We start from the raw sequence: 16261 nt of genomic DNA on the forward strand, positions 1-16261 counted from the left end.
GCGAGAGGCTGTGCCCACACTCCAGAGACACGCCCACGGGCCCCCTGCTCTTGCCTTTTTATGGAAATGTGACATCTGCGTTACTTCCCCCTGCCCTTCAAATGAGCCCATCTGACAGCCCCCTCACTCACCTACAGAGTGGGGCTTCAGGAGCTGCCCCTGGCCCCTGGCTGGGTTTGCGGGTGGACCATGAAATGACCCCCCCCCCTTCCCCTGAGTTATGGGCCATTTGAGAGAGACAGTGACGGGGAAGTCAAATACTGCCTTTCCTTGTGATAACGGCCAGGAACAGGATGACACCCCAGGCAACAGTGGTCTCGCGATGCTGAACCCCTAGAATTAGTCCAGGTGTCCACCTGTCAGCCCCGCTCCTGGGCCAGAGCCTCGCCTTAAAACGTACAGCGTGGAGGAGCAGGGCAGCAGGTGGACGCTCTGTGGCAGGCAGACCCCAAAGGGCAGAGTGGCTGCCAGCGTCCCAGAGGAGGTCATTCAAAGCCAGGACTCACGGAGGGAGGATGTGTTCTCAGACACTGCAGAGCGACTTGGAATTATGGGTTGGGGAGCGAAGAGGGCGTCAGAAACACAGCCCCCAATGCTAGACCAGATAGTTTGTGTTTGCAAAGGGCCCTGGGGAGCTACTGTGGGCTCTAGAGTGAGAGAGTGAGTGGTATGACCAGGCGGTGCTCTAGGAAGTTGTACCCATGCATTTGGAGAGCCTTTGAAATAAACCACTTTCTTGCCTCGCCGCAGGGATCTCCGGGGGAGAGAGGTCCGGCCGGTGCTGCTGGGCCCATCGGAATTCCAGGGAGACCTGGGCCCCAGGGACCTCCCGGGCCGGCTGGGGAGAAAGGAGCTCCTGTAAGTACTGCCTCGAAGGAGCTCTGTCCCTGCCCCCGTGTTGTCCCCTCCCCAGGCATTTCCCCGGGGGTTCGCGGGATCGGGGACATGGGGGCAGTGTGTGGTGTGTGCCCAGCTGTCTTGATTGAGGTCCAAGGGCCGATCACGGTGGCGGCCAGGTTCTTTCCCGGAGTTGCCTGAGCCGGAGGGGTGTTCGGGGAGCGTCCGGGCCAGGCTCGGCCGGCCACACCCACGCATCTGGGCCCCAGCACGTGCAGGCACGGGGAGGGGTGGAGACAGTGTGTCCAAACGTGGCGTTGGCCCCGGTCCGGGCTCTGGGTGCCCTGTGTGCACAGCCCCCTGCCCCCTGGCCCGGGCCCACAGCTGGTCAGTGTATGGGAAAGGTGGGTATTTGGGGTGGTGCTTGCGTTGTTGGTCTGGGGGTAGGCGTGGAGAAAGGAAGGGACGGGAGACGTGACCGGCAGATAAGCAGCTTCCTCCCAGACCCCTGACAGCCGACCTCCCAGTGAACCCCAAGTGTGATCGCCCCAACCTGGAGGCTTTGTGAAAGCTCAGGGGCAGGGGGTCTGGAGTCTTGCTTTCCATGAAGGGGGTTAGAGAGACCCTTCCTGTCTAGACACCTCCTGGGAAGCCAACCGCCAGCCCCTTCCCCAAACGACTCCCCAGAGCGCCCCCTTCCTGCCTGGACGTACCCTCACCCCGGCCACGTTTCACGTCTGCCACGTGATTTTGGAAACGCTCGCCTGCCCCTGCATTCAATCAGCCGTGGAGACAAATTCCAGCTCAAACCTCCCTTTCGAATTCTGAATGTCATAGGAGCCCGAGTTCCGGGGTGACGGGCTACGAGGATGGTGTCCCGTTGAGTTAAGACACCTGCGTGGATTGATTTCTGTTAGAAGGGGCGGTTTTCCTTATGTGTTGCCCTGTCCATGGCGCATGGGTAGAAAGAGGGCCCTGGTTGCCTTCCCGGCCGAGGACTCCCCATGGGAACCACGCTGGACACGTGGGCACCAGGAGGATCCGATCAGTGTGTCATCGGCAGTTCTGATGGCATCTGCTCCTTCCTGTGAGGCTCCCAGGACACGGAGCCCGCTGAATTCTGCCCCAGAACCCTGACTCTCGTCGGGCGCTCGATGCATGTAAAGCACACGCACATGCGGTTGGAAACGATTGAGTTCATTGTTTCAAGAGAGTAAATACCTGAGCAGAAACCTCTCAGGGTTGTATCATCCTGTGAAAAGCTTGTCATGCTTCCAGAGTAGCTGCAGGAGAAGAAAAGGTCAAACAAAGGTCAGGTGTCATGTCGGGCAGGAAGGTTCCCTGTGAGCCACAGTCAGCCTGGGCATTTTCTGGCTTCACTGGGGAAGAACTTTTATCAGGACGAACTAAATCGAGGAGCAGGAAGCGAACTGTGCAGCAGGAGAGGGGAAGAGGGGGTAGGAGAGGATGCCGGCCCAAGTCGGTGACTGTGTGACTGTGCACTTCCCCACCCGTGTCCCCTCCCCGACGTCCACGCCTCGTTCTGTGCCTCTGCTGGGAGAAGGGAATCCCGGCTTGGGTGAGAAAGTTCCAGCCACTCACAGCGTGGAACGTGGCTGGTAAAGTTAAGCAAGAACTCAGTGAGGATCATTTGAGATGACCAAGGGGGCAAATAGGAAAATGAACCAAAACCACGAGGAAGGGAAGAGAGGAGCGTGTGTGTGCGTGTGTGTGTGTGCGCACGTATGTGCAGGTCCGTGTGCTCTCGCAGGGAGGGTGTTTGCAGGGAATCGGGAGAGTAATAAGCAAGTTGGCCGAGGCCGGAGCTCAGGCCCTCCTGGCCACTGGCTTGGACGGACCCAGGAATCTGGTTGGCAAGGTTTGAATCCCGGCTCTACTGCTTATGAACGAGCCTCAGTTTCCCCATCTGTAAAAGAGTAGCCCTTCCTAGGATGGGCGAGGATTAAGTGCAGAGATGCAGGGGAAGGGGTGATACGAGGCCGGACTCGGAGCCACCCTTGGTGTATCCGAGGGAAATCCATTAGGACCGTGGTGATGGTCCCTGCCCAGGACCTGCCCACTTCCTGCCTGTGGGCCTCTCTGTGGGGGATGAGCTGGTGGCAGGATGTTCCCACGATGGAGCTGCCTTTGAACAAGGATCTCCTCTCCTCTTTAGGGCGAGAAAGGTCCACAAGGCCCAGCTGGCCGAGACGGTCTACAGGGTCCCGTGGGGCTCCCTGGTCCAGCTGGCCCTGTGGGTCCCCCTGGAGAAGATGGAGATAAGGTAAGAAGAATTCGGTGAGGTTCCCCAACCTGGACCACGCACAGCCAAGCTTGGCCAGTGCCGGCAGGTCAGAGCTGGCGGGGGGAGGGTTCCTCCTTTTTTTCTTTTTTTTTTTGCGGTACGCGGGCCTCTCACTGCTGTGGCCTCTCCCGCCACGGAGCACAGGCTCCGGACGCGCAGGCTCAGCGGCCATGGCTCATGGGCCCAGCCGCTCCGTGGCACGTGGGATCTTCCCGGACCGGGGCACGAACCCATGTCCCCTGCATCGGCAGGTGGACCCTCAACCACTGCGCCACCAGGGAAGCCCGGGGGGGGGGGGGTTCCTTTTCAACCAAGGGATGCAGGCGACGTAGGGGCTCTGGCGACAGAGGGACCCCATACTGCCATCCGACATTCTTGGCGTTAGTGGATGATTTCGGAATAGCTCACAAATAATGGTAGTAAATGAGATCTCTGACATGCTTGAGGGGACTTCGACGCTGCTTTTCTCTTGGGTAGTTTTGGTGTTGCCGGAGACGTTTGCTGAAGCAGCCAGAGCACGGGAGAACGCTCTCAGTCATTTCAGATTCTAAACCTGTGGAGCCTGATTTAATGAGGTTTTACTCAATGTCTATTTTCAAATGTCTCCACTTCAGTGATCAAGGCCCCCTTCCATTAAGAACGTGCTTTATAATCCTGACGCTGTTACTGCCGTAGCTTGTATTCTATCTTCCGTCTAATGAAGACAGTGACATTTATCTCTTCGGTTTAACTTTCGGTTTATGAGAACTTTCCGGTGACATTTCCGACTTCATCACCTCTGCAGCGATGATGCCTTGCCTCTCAGGGTGGGAGACAGCCCTGCACGGCAGAAGCACGGGAGAGATTTTACTAACTTTGGAAGCGTAGTAATTGAGTTGTCTTTATCATACTGTCATGTCATCCAACTTGACAAAGTAAACATTTCCATTGTGATTTTTTATCACACTTTCAAATCTGGTACAGTCCTGCAAAGCGTAAGATCAAGGCCTCATCCCTTTTAGTTCTCTTATTAAAAAAGAAATCAAATTAATATATGGAAACGTTTCTTCTTAGGAAAGTTGTAGGGCCCCCTGGAGAGATTATTCTCGCTCTCCAAGAAAAATTAATTAAGGGGAGCAGATAACGTGCAAATGATCATTGGACCGTCTGATGGGCCTTTCACATGTTCCCACAGGGGGAGATCGGGGAACCGGGACAGAAGGGGAGCAAGGGAGACAAAGGCGAACAGGTAAGGGGCCACACGAGCCACGTGCAGGGCCACCAGTGGAGCCACGGCACAGGGCTGTGTGCTCAGTGTGGCCCACACGCATCACTGACGTGAACAACCATTACAATATGACAACATTCACACCGGTAACTGATGGGACAGAGCTGGGCTTTGGGCTTTCCTTCCCTGTTGAAATCTTGTATGTGTGCGTGTGCCTACATGCGTGTGTGCACGCACAGGTGTGTGTTAGGTGCACACGTATGCATGTAACGTGTCTGTAAGAGAATCCCTTGTTGACAGATGGGCAGAAAGCACTCACAGGTTTTGTGAAGTAAAGCAGATTCAGCGTTTTTGTCCTTGAGGTTTTCGGTCCCACAGACATAATCACTGCCCTCCGATGCTGAGGGCTGCAGGATGTTCCAACAGAGGCAGCACCCTGACCAAATGCCTCTTAATTTTCCCTTAAAAAAAAAATTCTGCTTTAGAAATACTGGTGCGTTCTTGCAAACGGCCTGTCACTTGGCTGGCAGCTCCGCCCGGTGGCCGTGGAAGGAGGCCTGCACAGCGGACCTTTTCGCCAGGCGTGTCTGTTCCCAGGCAGACAGTGACCACGTCCCCGTTGACCTGGGGCCAGTCAGGCTTCCCAGGACAGCGACAGCATGCTGGCCTCTCTCGTGCTCTCCCTGTGCCAACAGTGAAATGTGCTTGGGGGCAGGCATTGTGCTGCCAGGTGTGGACTTTGGAATCAGTCCCTCGCGCGGCCACGGATGAGCCGCGTGATCCCGGTCCTCGTTTTAAAATGGGGCCTCCGGGGCCTGTGTCATGGGTGTGGTGGGGGCCGAGAGGATGCACGGTGGCCTCCGGCGGGACGTCGGTGTGGCTGTCCCCCCGCCCCTGACAGCACATGCTCAGGGTTGAACAGAGAGCATCACGCGTTCCAGAGCCGGCAGCCGGGCCCAGGACGGCCAAGCGTGGGTGCAGCCCCGATGACCTTGGCTACAGAGCCGCTGCGCGCGCTGGCCTTTCTCCCTCGGCCTGAGCTGTGACTCAGGAAACAACTCTCTCTGTCTCTTCCCCACAGGGTCCACCTGGGCCCACAGGACCTCAAGGCCCCATTGGACAGCCAGGCCCCTCTGTGAGTATCAGAGAGTCCCCATCCCTCGAGTTGATGTGGCCCCGTACCTGGCCCTCACCATGCTCAACGATCTCCCTGTAGGGAGCTGACGGCGAGCCAGGTCCTCGTGGCCAGCAGGGCCTTTTTGGGCAGAAAGGTGATGAAGGTCCAAGAGGTTTTCCCGGTCCCCCGGGACCCGTGGGGCTGCAGGTAACAACAGAGTTTGCACTTCAGCTGATTCCTGCATCTTTGTGACGCCTTCCCCTCCCCTGCCCTGCCCGGCCCTCCTGTCCCCTCCCTCCTGTCTTCTGAAAGCTAAGGCAAGGCTTCAGGGGCGTCTCCATACATGACGTGCTGTGAATTCTCAGAATTCCAGACACACCCACATTCACTTCTCTTAACCGGTGACATTTGTGAATTTGCTCATTGTAGAAATGTTGGGGACTACAGATAAACTGTTAGAGAAGGAAACAAAAATGCTTCTCAGCACGTGGTGGTGCCTTTCCACACCTCCTAAACGCCTGTGCTCACACACACACGCGCACATGCATAATTCTGTTTGGTTTTTGCAAACTGCGACTCGTGCTGCATGTATAGGGAGTTTGGATCCAGCTTTTCCCACTTCCTTTTATATGACACGTCGCGTCAAATGTCATTAAACATTCTTGGAACACATCACTTTTTATTTATGTTTGAAAACGTGACTCTCAGTCGCTGCCTTGTGTCCCAGCATATGGTGGTGACGTAACTGATTCAAACATCTCCCTGCTGGCGGCTCATGAGGGTTCATTGTTTTATGGGACGCCTTCAATAAGCACCTTATCAGGAAATCGTTGCATACTTCTCTAATTCTTTCCTTGCGCTAATTCTGAACTTTGGGATTTGGGGGACATGCTCATATGTGGCTGTACGTTGAAAAGCACATTCCTGGGGCTTTTGAATGCCTGGCTTGGGGCCTTGCTGGGGAGGTAGCGCACGTTGTGTGTTGGGGGGATAGAGCCACGCCCACGTGCCGAGTTTCTGATGAATTCCTGTTCTCAGGGTCTGCCGGGACCTCCAGGAGAGAAGGGCGAGACGGGAGATGTGGGTCAGATGGTGAGTGGCACTGGCTCGTGGAGACCCGGCCATGGTGGCTGGTTGCTGTTTTGGTAGATGTTTGTGTTTTCTCTGGGCTCAATGGCTCTTCTTCTCCCAGGGTCCCCCAGGTCCCCCCGGCCCCCGAGGACCCTCCGGAGCTCCAGGTGCTGACGGGCCGCAAGGCCCCCCAGGTGGAATAGGCAATCCTGGTGCAGTGGGAGAGAAGGTGATTCACGCCCCGTCACTGTCCCGGTGTATGACGTGCGAGCATGTGTGTGTGTGTGTGTGCGCGTGTGTGTGTGTGTACACGTGCATGTACCCATGTGTATGTGTCCACCGCATACACGGAGATGTCCAGGTGCGCTGCTGGGCCATTCCTGTCAGATGCATTTTGAAACTTAGAAGATGTGTGCAATGGACCTGGGAGCCCTGCCCTTACCCAGGAGATTTTCCAAACGATAACAGCCACCAGTAAAGGCCCCGCCGCCTCCTCCTCTGAGATTTGGCTCTGATAGACATAGTTATCTATTCCTTGAAGTGTGTCGTTGCTACCTTTTCAGCTCCCGTTTCTGTCAAATCCTGTTTTCTCATAGCCCCGGGTCCTCTTCCTCTGATCTGGTTAGTGTTAGGGCTTGGGCCCTGGAGATGACGCGAGCACATTGGACACATGCACGTGCACACGTGTGTACGTGCCTTACTCGCGTGCACGTGTGCAGCGGGCGAGACGGTGCCAGAGTCTGACTCCACCTGGGCCCAGGAGTTTGCACTACTTTTAAAGCACTTACCCCAGTTCCTTGGGGGTGAAAGGAAGGCGATGGGTGTGCTCCCCTGTGTTTGCACTCCTTTCACGCCGTTCCAGAACTTGTTTTCTGACATCAGGCCATTCAGCTGAAAGAAGTCTCCCATCGCTGCTCATTTTTTACGATAGGAAAGTCACAGAGAAACATACCTGCTGAGACCACCAGTGAATGGCGTGCGACCTCTGCTCAGAGCAGCACGCTCTCCCCGTGCCCTCCCCACCCGCCACAGGGCACGTCCCAGCTTCGGCCACCACCACTCTCGCCCTTCCTGCTCTGTCTCACCTGCCGGCAAACGGATCTGCCTAGCTGTCCCCCTCCTCCTTTCACCTGGCTTCTCTCATTCGTCCTCCAAAACTCACCCGCAGCATCGCTTCCTGGGGAAAGCCATCTTTAATGCCCCCACGTACCCTCCGTGCCCGCTCTGTGTGTGTCACATGCCTGTGTATGTCACTGTCACCGCTTTATCCCTGGGTCCCTCACCTGTCTCTCCTCCAGTCCTGGGAACCGTCAGAGGACAGTGACCGCGTCTCACCCCCGGCCCCCTAACCTCCCCCACCCAGCCCAATGTCAGGGACGACTCGCTAAATGCCGGACGCTGGAACCGCTGTTCTCATCGCTGCTGTAATCACATCACGTTTCCTCCTTAGGGTGAGCCCGGCGAAGCTGGAGAGCCTGGCCTTCCCGGCGAAGGGGGCCCCCCGGTGAGTGGGTGGGCTTTGGGGGAGGAGGGGATGCGGTGTGGTTGGGTCCTGGGTGGGAGGCTCCTGCTCTGCCTCAGTTTCTCCATCCTGAAATGGGAGTCACGTCTCCTCTTGTGCCTACCTCGCCGTCTTGCTGGAAAAGAGCGGGAGTGCCGTGGCGAGTGAGCGTGTGTGCGTGCACGTGTGTGTCCGCGTGTGTGCGTAGACGGTAGTGATGGACGCCCAGGACGGCCGTCCAGAGCGTGTGTGCGTGCACGTGTGTGTCCGCGTGTGTGCGTAGACGGTAGTGATGGACGCCCAGGACAGCCGTCCGTGCTCCAGGACCCTCTCACTGGCTTCTGTAAATGTGGGGCCCATCGCTGTCACCTGGTCAGCCCAGACCCGGAACATGCAGACCTTCGCAGGTCAGATGAGCCGTGTCTTGAGGCCCCCCTGAGGGCGGCCCTCCGACCCAGGAGACGGCTGTTGGACAGAGGTCTCCTGGGCTCCCTCCACCTGAGGACCACTGAGTGGGTGGGCGGCCTGGGTCCCTGCAGCCCCTCGGGGTCCACGCTGCCTGCTGTCTCGTCAGGAGTCAACCCTGCCCACCTAGAAGTCGGGTGTCGGCCTCAGAGGCCCCGGGAAGCCAGTGGGCTACTCGGACCCCCTCACGGCCCCAGGGGAGCCAGACTCCCGCAGGGAGCTGCTGAGGGTTGGCGGAGCTTGGGAAGCCGCTGGCACCCACAGGGGCCAAGGCCCGGCCACAGGCATGTGCTCCCTTCCCACCCGGTGCCCGTGAGGAGCTTCTTGCTCGAGGCAACCGCAAGGCTGGCTCTGGGAACACGGTGCCTGCCTTTCCCCCGCAGGGACCCAAAGGCGAAAGGGGAGAGAAGGGTGAGTCGGGCCCTTCTGGTGCTGCTGGACCCCCTGGACCCAAGGGCCCTCCTGGAGACGACGGTCCCAAAGGCAGCCCCGTGAGTACCTGGGAGATGCCAAGGGGCCCCTAGATCATCCTCGCTCAACGGGCAGTGCGCTGAGGCTGCCTGACCATCGCTGGTCTTGGGGTGATTTCCTGAGGTGCAGAGGCTTCCACACCAGCTACTGAGCCAAAACAGTGGAGGTGGGCGAGGGGAGACGTGGGGCGAGGGGGACACCTCGGAGGCCACGTCTGTGGCCCAGGCAGCTTTCTGGACGGAGCAGGCTCTGTGTGGCCCTCTCCCCTCCCGTAGCCTGCCCCAGCTTTGCATCAGGAGGGTCTGCAGAGCAGCGCCTTCTAGGGGTTAAAGGTCCAGCTTCCGGTGTCAGCCGGGGGCTCCAGGAACAAGTGTGGGCAAGAGCCTGCCCTTTGAGGGCCTCCAGAGGTCGAGGGGGCTGGCCCGTGCCGCTCGCTTTCAGGCGTGCGTGGCTCACGTGAGAGGATGTTCTGGAAAGGCCTTGCTGTGAAGGGCACCGAGGTGTCAGAGCTAGTGGGATGCTCGGGGCTGGACGGCACAGGGCGGCAGTCTGGACGCAGCCACGCGGGGCAGCGCGCTCCAGGCCGGCTTGCTGAGGGCCCCAATGCCTCTCTTCCTCTGTTTCAGGGCCCGGTCGGTTTTCCCGGAGATCCCGGTCCCCCCGGAGAGCCTGGCCCCGCGGTAGGTGCTCGAGGTGGCAGAGCCCCTGGGTCCCCACAGCCCATGACCCGCCTCGCTGGCCCGTTTTCTCCTTTCCGGTTCTGTCTGTTAGGACTCTCCTCTCCCACCTCTGAGCGCCCTAGGCGCCGGCACCTCTGGGATGGAATTTGACTTTGGGGTGAGGACCGGGGACGCCTTGTATGTTGGTGCCTGAACTCGGGTGCCGTCCAGGAGGCAGAATGAACTTGCTTTTGGCCCCACAGGGTCAAGACGGTCCCCCTGGTGACAAAGGAGATGACGGTGAATCTGGACAAACGGTGAGTCCGCCCAGGACCTCTAAGGACCCTGACGCAGCTCCTCGGGGAGGTGTCAGGGCTTGGGGTTTACAACTTGCTTTGTTCATTTCTGAGAAAAACCTACACCCAGTTACCTTAGACTAGTGATTCAACCACCACAGGGGGCTGAGAGCTCCCTCTGAGGAACCTTGAAAGCTGGGGACCCTCCTGCCAGAAGGGGAAACGCACACACAGTCCCGACAGTGGTTCTGCACACAGAGCCCAGCGTCCTCGACCGCCCCCCCCAGAAGCCGCCCCCCCCCGCCCCCGGAACGTCAGGATGACCTGTTTCTGCCCGATGGGAGTCAGATGCTCTCCTCAGAAGGCTCTTTCCACATCAGCCCCTGGAGCTGAGCTCACATTAGACGTTGCCTCTCACCTGATGTCAAGTGTTCTGAAACGTTGCTTCAAGTTTTGAAGGCTTCGGGACACCGGCTCTGGGGCCAGTTCCCCCGGGGAGATGTCTGCTGTTCTCCCACTCCCTAGCCGCTGACCCAGGACAACACCTGCCCTCCCTGTGCCTCGGGGTCCACTTCTGCAGAAGGGGTGCTGGCAGGCGTGGTGGGAACGTTCCCCAAATGTAGCAGAACTGCAGGTGGCAGGCGGGTCCCCTACGCCGCTGCAGCCCACAGGCTGAGTGTAGAGGTCAGAGCAGAGGATTCCAGGACCACCTCCACGTAGGGCTAATTCTGCAAAAGAAGAGACAGGCAGTTTCAGGGCTGGCCGAGGACAAATCAGACTGAAAACTCTGCGTTTTTCTTAGCCTCAGACCCACCCAGCCCTGCCACGTCTTAGCTTAACTGTCCCTGATTCCTAAATGCTCTGTTCTCTCTCTGACACCAGGGATCCCCGGGCCCTACTGGTGAACCAGGTCCGTCTGGGCCTCCGGGAAAAAGGGTAAGTGATGCTGCAAGGTGCCCTTGCCCGTCAACCTCCTGAATGAAGTGTGCCCTTCCCCTGCCCCGGCTTGGACCCTGGGGCCCTAGGCGGCTCGAGGAGGAAAGCGCTTCTGTTTGAAGTGCATTCCCTGCTCAGCTTCCTGCCTCATCATCAAATCTCAGACCCACTAGGTCGATGCTCCGCTCCGTTTCGGATGAGCCCACTGCTGACGCCCTCAGTAACGGCCTTCGTGGGAGAAAAACACCCATGGAGCTGAAAAAACCCCTTTTCCCCCTGGGTCAGACCTTTGGAAAAATCAGAACAAGCTACTTGAATGATTCAGTCTCTCTCTGGGGCTGCAGTAAACTTGGCCCCTGGTGTGCAGCCAGGAAGGGAGGCTGCTGGAGTGCCCTCTCCGCAGCCCGACCGGGGGCCTTTTCTGGACGTGGAGGCCCTGGGCCTCGTGCTAAGGGCCTGGGAGTGACCTCCACGGCCCCTCCTCAGCTCCTCACTGAGCTTCTGCGGACCCACTGGTCACGTGTCGCTCTCTTGCTCCTTCCAGGGTCCCCCCGGCCCCATAGGTCCCGAAGGCAGGCAGGGAGAGAAAGGAGCTAAGGTGAGTGCTTTTCAGCCCGGCCGTGGCCACGACCGCGACCACGCATAGGCCTTACGGAGCGCGCCTCGGCACGGTGGCCGCAGGGGTGGGGACTGGACACATGCGTGAACGTGCGGAGAGGGGCAGGTCGGGCTCAGAGGGAGGGGGGCTGGCTGCGCCTCTGGGTCCGGGGTCCCCGACTCTGCTGTCACATTCTGTCTGCCCCGCCAGCCTGAGCGGGGGAGGCCAGTGCTGGGTGCCCTCGGGCCTGGCGTTGACCCGGCCAGGCCTCAGCTGCCTTGCCTGTGAAGCAGAGATGGTGACGGTGCCCACGTCAGGGCTGAGGAGACGGTGGGGTGCCCGTGCGGTGAGGTTAGGGTGCAGCCCTGTGCCCAGAGCCCTCGAGGCCGCCCCCCCGCCGGGAGGTGCTGGGCGGGGCCTCTTCTTGGAGGTGCTCCGGCATCGCCTGAGACAGTGATGGAACTCGTCCAGCCCCACGTCTGCCCAGGACGTGGCGGCCGTGCCCACCAGGGCTTCTGCGCCAGCCATAACTGCCGCTTTGGCCATGACAGCTGGGAGGCTGGAGCACAGTTGACTGTGGACACTGGTGGGTGGAGGATTGGGCAGGGCGGCCTCGATAAGGAATGTGGAGAATCGGGGGCAGCCCCTGGATATCTGGGGGCATCTGGGGTTCTCTCCAAGGCTCCTGGGGGTTTCTGAGCAGCAATTCTGGGCTGGGGTGACCGGAGCCTCAAGCATTGGGGTCCCACCGTGTCCTCCTTGGTGCCCTGCAGGGAGAAGCCGGCTTGGAAGGCCCTCCTGGGAAGACTGGCCCCATCGGCCCCCAGGGGGCCCCTGGGAAGCCCGGGCCCGATGGCCTGCGAGGAATCCCTGGCCCTGTGGTGAGTGGCCCCCGGGGAGGCCTGGGGGGCGCGGCTACAGAGGGAGGGGAGCAGGGGTGAGGACGGGAACGGGGATGGCCAGGGCGGGACTCACACGGAGGGTCAACTGTCTTTCAGGGTGAGCAAGGTCTCCCAGGAGCCCCAGGCCCCGACGGCCCCCCCGGCCCCATGGTGAGTCCCGGATATGCTCCCAAGGAGCCCCCGGTGGTGGCGGAGGGCGGGATTGGGAACGAGAATTCTGATCCCGCTGCCTCCCCCGCAGGGTCCCCCAGGACTCCCTGGCCTCAAAGGAGACTCTGGACCCAAAGGGGAAAAGGTGAGATGGGGCTCCAGGTGGCTCAGGTTGAAACTCAGCTGCGCTGCCACGTCTAGCTGGCCCGCGTGGCTGGACGGGAGGTGTCGCCACCGCCAACGCCCCTTCATTCTCCCACAGGGACATCCGGGCTTGATCGGGCTCATCGGACCTCCGGGCGAACAGGGAGAAAAGGGGGACCGCGGCCTCCCCGGCCCGCAGGGCTCCTCTGGCCCTAAGGGAGAACAGGTGCGTGGGCTGCTGGCTCTGTGTTCGTTAGAGCCGGAAGGACGTCCCCACGTCCATCAAATCAAGATGGGAACAGCTGAGGGCACGGGCTCGCCCAGGTGACAGCAACCTGGGGCAGAACTGGAGCCCAGCCCGGGCCCTCATTAGCCCTCGTGGTCCTGGTGACCTCAGAAGTGAAGGTCATTTCCCCCCACTCTGTGCAAGACCCTCCGACCCAGCTAATTGTCCAGGAGGTCACTGGCGACGCTCAGCCACCTCCTTGCTCCCACCTTGACCCCGTGTGTGCACCCCTGACCCTAGACTTGCCTGGGAACCCGTCGCTAATTGGAGTTTGAAGCCCCCAGGAAACCACAGCCAGGGAACCCTTAGCCTGCAGGTTTCGCCCGTCCTGCGCCTGGGAGCTGCTTGCAGTGGATTCCATGGCCAGGAGAGGCGGGGAGCGGGTGGAGGCAGGGGGCGGGGGGACCTGGCAGGCCGGTCTTTCCCGTCCCCATGTCAGGGCCACAGGGCCGCACTCCAGCCTGTGAATGACCGCTTCCCAAGCCAGGTGTGACAGGCTCACATGTGCCCCTGTGCTTTGCCCACCTTGACCTGCACCTGACCTGGAAGAGGACAGGACGCCCGAGACAGAGTTGGAGGCGGCAGAGCCGTGAGGCGGGGAGGAAGCTTGTGGGGTGACGTCCCCCAGCCCGGCCTCGTCCATGGTGTCTCCCTGTGGCACTGAGACCTGGAGAGAGGGTCGGCTCAGAGGCTGCAAACTCCGAGCGTGGGAGAAGCCACTGGGAGGCTGGATGGACAGACAGAGCAGACAGGACCCCAGGACGCTTGCTGCCCCCGCCCCGCGGCCCCTGCTTCGGGAGCGGAAAGCGGCCAGAGGGGACCAGGCAGGGACGGTTCACATTAGAACATTAGAAGGCAGCGTTCACACTCAGCCACCCCCCCCACCGCCCTGCGGGCAGCAGCGCCGGGTGCCCCGCCTCACAGCAGGTGTTCAGGCCCTGCCGGGCCCAGCAGGGAGCGAGGGCTCCCCTCGCACGTGGCCAGCCTGTGTTGGGGGAAGAGGTCAACGAGAACCGAGGGGCGTGGCTGCAGGACAGGCTCCCTCCTGATCCGAACACTGATGACTGCGTTTCTGCTCCTTTCAGGGTATCACTGGTCCTTCGGGCCCGATCGGCCCCCCGGGCCCCCCTGGCTTGCCGGTGCGTATCTGGGAGGGGCGCGCGGCTCCCCGGGTTGTCCTGGGAGAGTGGGGGGATGGGCCTCAGAGTTACAGGGAAGTCATGGGACCCCCTGGGGTTGGGCCACCGCCCAGGTGGACCTGGTGCCCCGCACCACGGGTTGATCTGCTCGTTAATTCACATGCGCGTTCCGAGCAGTGGAAGCAAGGAAGTGCGGTCACTGGGCTCTGGTTTCAGGCTGGGGAGGAGAAGTGGGGAGCCTCTGTCTCCGGGCATTGTAGGGCATGTGGACAGCCCACGGTAGGCACCTTGGGGGCTGCCCCCCCACCCTCCCCATCAGCATGAGCAGAGCCAGCCCGGCCCGGGTGTGAGGAGTTGGTGTCCCGTCTTCTAGTCACCAGCCTGGGGCCCCCCCATGCAGCTGGGAGACCCAGGACTGCAAAGACATCCTCCGGCCTTGAGTCTCTTCTCACCCGAAACTAGTCAGCCTCTGAGCCCCACCTGGGCCCGGGTGCACGTGGCCCAAGCTAGCCCCGGCTGGTCTGATGCTGGCCCCTGCTGTGGGCTGCTGCGAGGGCTGGAGCGGCTCCGTGTCAGGGCCTCTGGCTGCCTGAGCTGTGATTTCCCTGCTGGGGCGGGTGGGAGGCTGACCCGGGGCACTCGGGACCCTCCTGGCCTCCGTGTGGGTGAGTGCCTGCCCCCGCCCACCTCCCCTGTCAAGCAAGTACAAGCATAGACTCTTGGAGGGGGGACACAGGTGCAAGGAGGGCGTGAAGAGCAGGCTGGTGCCGGGAGGGGAAGGGACCGCCCACCAGCTGACGCTCTGCCCCTCTCTCCGCAGGGCCCTCCTGGTCCAAAAGGTGCTAAGGGATCCTCAGTAAGTGGTGTTGCCCCTGAGCGGCCCATGCCCCCCGGGGGGGGGGACGTGCATCACCCTTGGATGAGAACCGCCCTGGGGTCCCCTTTCCCCCTTGACTCCTGGGGCCAGTCGTTCACACCCCTCCTCTGTGGCTGGGCTGCCCTGAGTCATCTCAGACTGAGGCTCCCTGCCTTGCAGAAAGGGCTCTGTCCCCCTAAGTCCCCTCCTTGAGGTGTCCAGTTCTCACACCTGGGACTGGGAAGGGGCCCCAGCATGTTAGGTTTGTCCCTCCACCTTCTCCACGTGTTTCCGGGGATCATTCTAGACCTCAAGGGGGACTCAAGTCACATCAGGCCTCAGTGACCAAGGTTGGTTCTCTTTCCTTTTTCCCCAGGGTCCAACTGGCCCGAAGGGTGAAGCAGGCCAGCCAGGACCCCCCGGCCTGCCGGTGAGTAGCCCTTGAGGACTTGGGAGCCAGATGGGGGTTCTCCTAACACCGAGGGAATCGTGGAAGCAACTGTGTGGTTCAATCCCAAAACGTGTGTGTGTGCGTGCGTGTGTGTGCCCAGGTGCCTCTGTGAGTGCACATGTGCGTGCATGCGTGTGTGTGCGTGTGTGTGCGTGCATGCGTGTGTGTGGCAGGGGCAGGCAGCCCTAGACAGGGCCCCGAGGGATGGGTGTGGAATGTTCCAGAGACAGAGAAGAGGGAAAAGGACTGTACTACCAGGAGGGGCCGACGTCTGCGGCCCAGGACCCTGCAGGTGCGGCCCTGGCGGTCCCGGCCCGGCCACCACCCGGGGCTGCCTCGTCCTCTCCCATCCTTCACTGTCCCTCTTCCACACCCAGGGCCCCCCAGGCGAAGTCATCCAGCCCCTGCCGATCCAGGCGTCCAGGACCCGGCGGAACATCGACGCCAGCCAGCTGATGGACGAAGGGGAGGGTGAGAACTACATGGACTACGCGGACGGCATGGAGGAGATCTTCGGCTCCCTCAACTCGCTGAAGCTGGAGATCGAGCAGATGAAGCGACCCCTGGGCACGCAGCAGAACCCCGCGCGCACCTGCAAAGACCTTCAGCTCTGCCACCCTGACTTCCCCGACGGTAAGGCGACCGTGGACCCGGGGACAAACGGAGGGGTCGGGGCTGAGCAGCCGGTGTGGCGGGAGGGACCCAGGCCTGGGCGGGCACGCACCTCGCTCGGCCTCAGGTCCCCGTTGGTGCAGTGGGGATGCAGGTCCCCCTTGTCACCTGACGAGGCATCATAGTAGGAGGGGAAGCCGTCCTGGGAGGCCGGGGAAAGAGGTCAAGTCTGTGAGGTCACGCAGAGCCGGGGTCTAG

General features: G+C 60.7%; 1 protein-coding gene across 2 annotated transcripts in view; it reads left to right on the forward strand.

Annotated features, from left to right (window-relative positions):
• COL5A1 (collagen type V alpha 1 chain) overlaps positions 1 to 16261 on the forward strand; it is a 154012-nt gene that overhangs the window by 121948 nt on the left and 15803 nt on the right. For both annotated transcript variants that reach the window (XM_060013863.1, XM_060013864.1), the window contains exons 42-62: positions 751 to 858; positions 3014 to 3121; positions 4317 to 4370; positions 5431 to 5484; positions 5566 to 5673; positions 6505 to 6558; positions 6659 to 6766; positions 7988 to 8041; positions 8887 to 8994; positions 9601 to 9654; positions 9897 to 9950; positions 10812 to 10865; positions 11410 to 11463; positions 12237 to 12344; positions 12462 to 12515; positions 12607 to 12660; positions 12778 to 12885; positions 14031 to 14084; positions 14905 to 14940; positions 15317 to 15370; positions 15769 to 16024. In XM_060013863.1, the coding sequence (XP_059869846.1) occupies positions 751 to 858; positions 3014 to 3121; positions 4317 to 4370; positions 5431 to 5484; positions 5566 to 5673; positions 6505 to 6558; positions 6659 to 6766; positions 7988 to 8041; positions 8887 to 8994; positions 9601 to 9654; positions 9897 to 9950; positions 10812 to 10865; positions 11410 to 11463; positions 12237 to 12344; positions 12462 to 12515; positions 12607 to 12660; positions 12778 to 12885; positions 14031 to 14084; positions 14905 to 14940; positions 15317 to 15370; positions 15769 to 16024 (1696 nt within the window). The remainder of the gene's footprint in view (positions 1 to 750; positions 859 to 3013; positions 3122 to 4316; positions 4371 to 5430; positions 5485 to 5565; positions 5674 to 6504; positions 6559 to 6658; positions 6767 to 7987; positions 8042 to 8886; positions 8995 to 9600; positions 9655 to 9896; positions 9951 to 10811; positions 10866 to 11409; positions 11464 to 12236; positions 12345 to 12461; positions 12516 to 12606; positions 12661 to 12777; positions 12886 to 14030; positions 14085 to 14904; positions 14941 to 15316; positions 15371 to 15768; positions 16025 to 16261) is intronic.

The sequence above is a fragment of the Delphinus delphis genome, chromosome 6 (genome assembly GCF_949987515.2).
Source record: "Delphinus delphis chromosome 6, mDelDel1.2, whole genome shotgun sequence".
Taxonomy (NCBI): domain Eukaryota; kingdom Metazoa; phylum Chordata; class Mammalia; order Artiodactyla; family Delphinidae; genus Delphinus; species Delphinus delphis.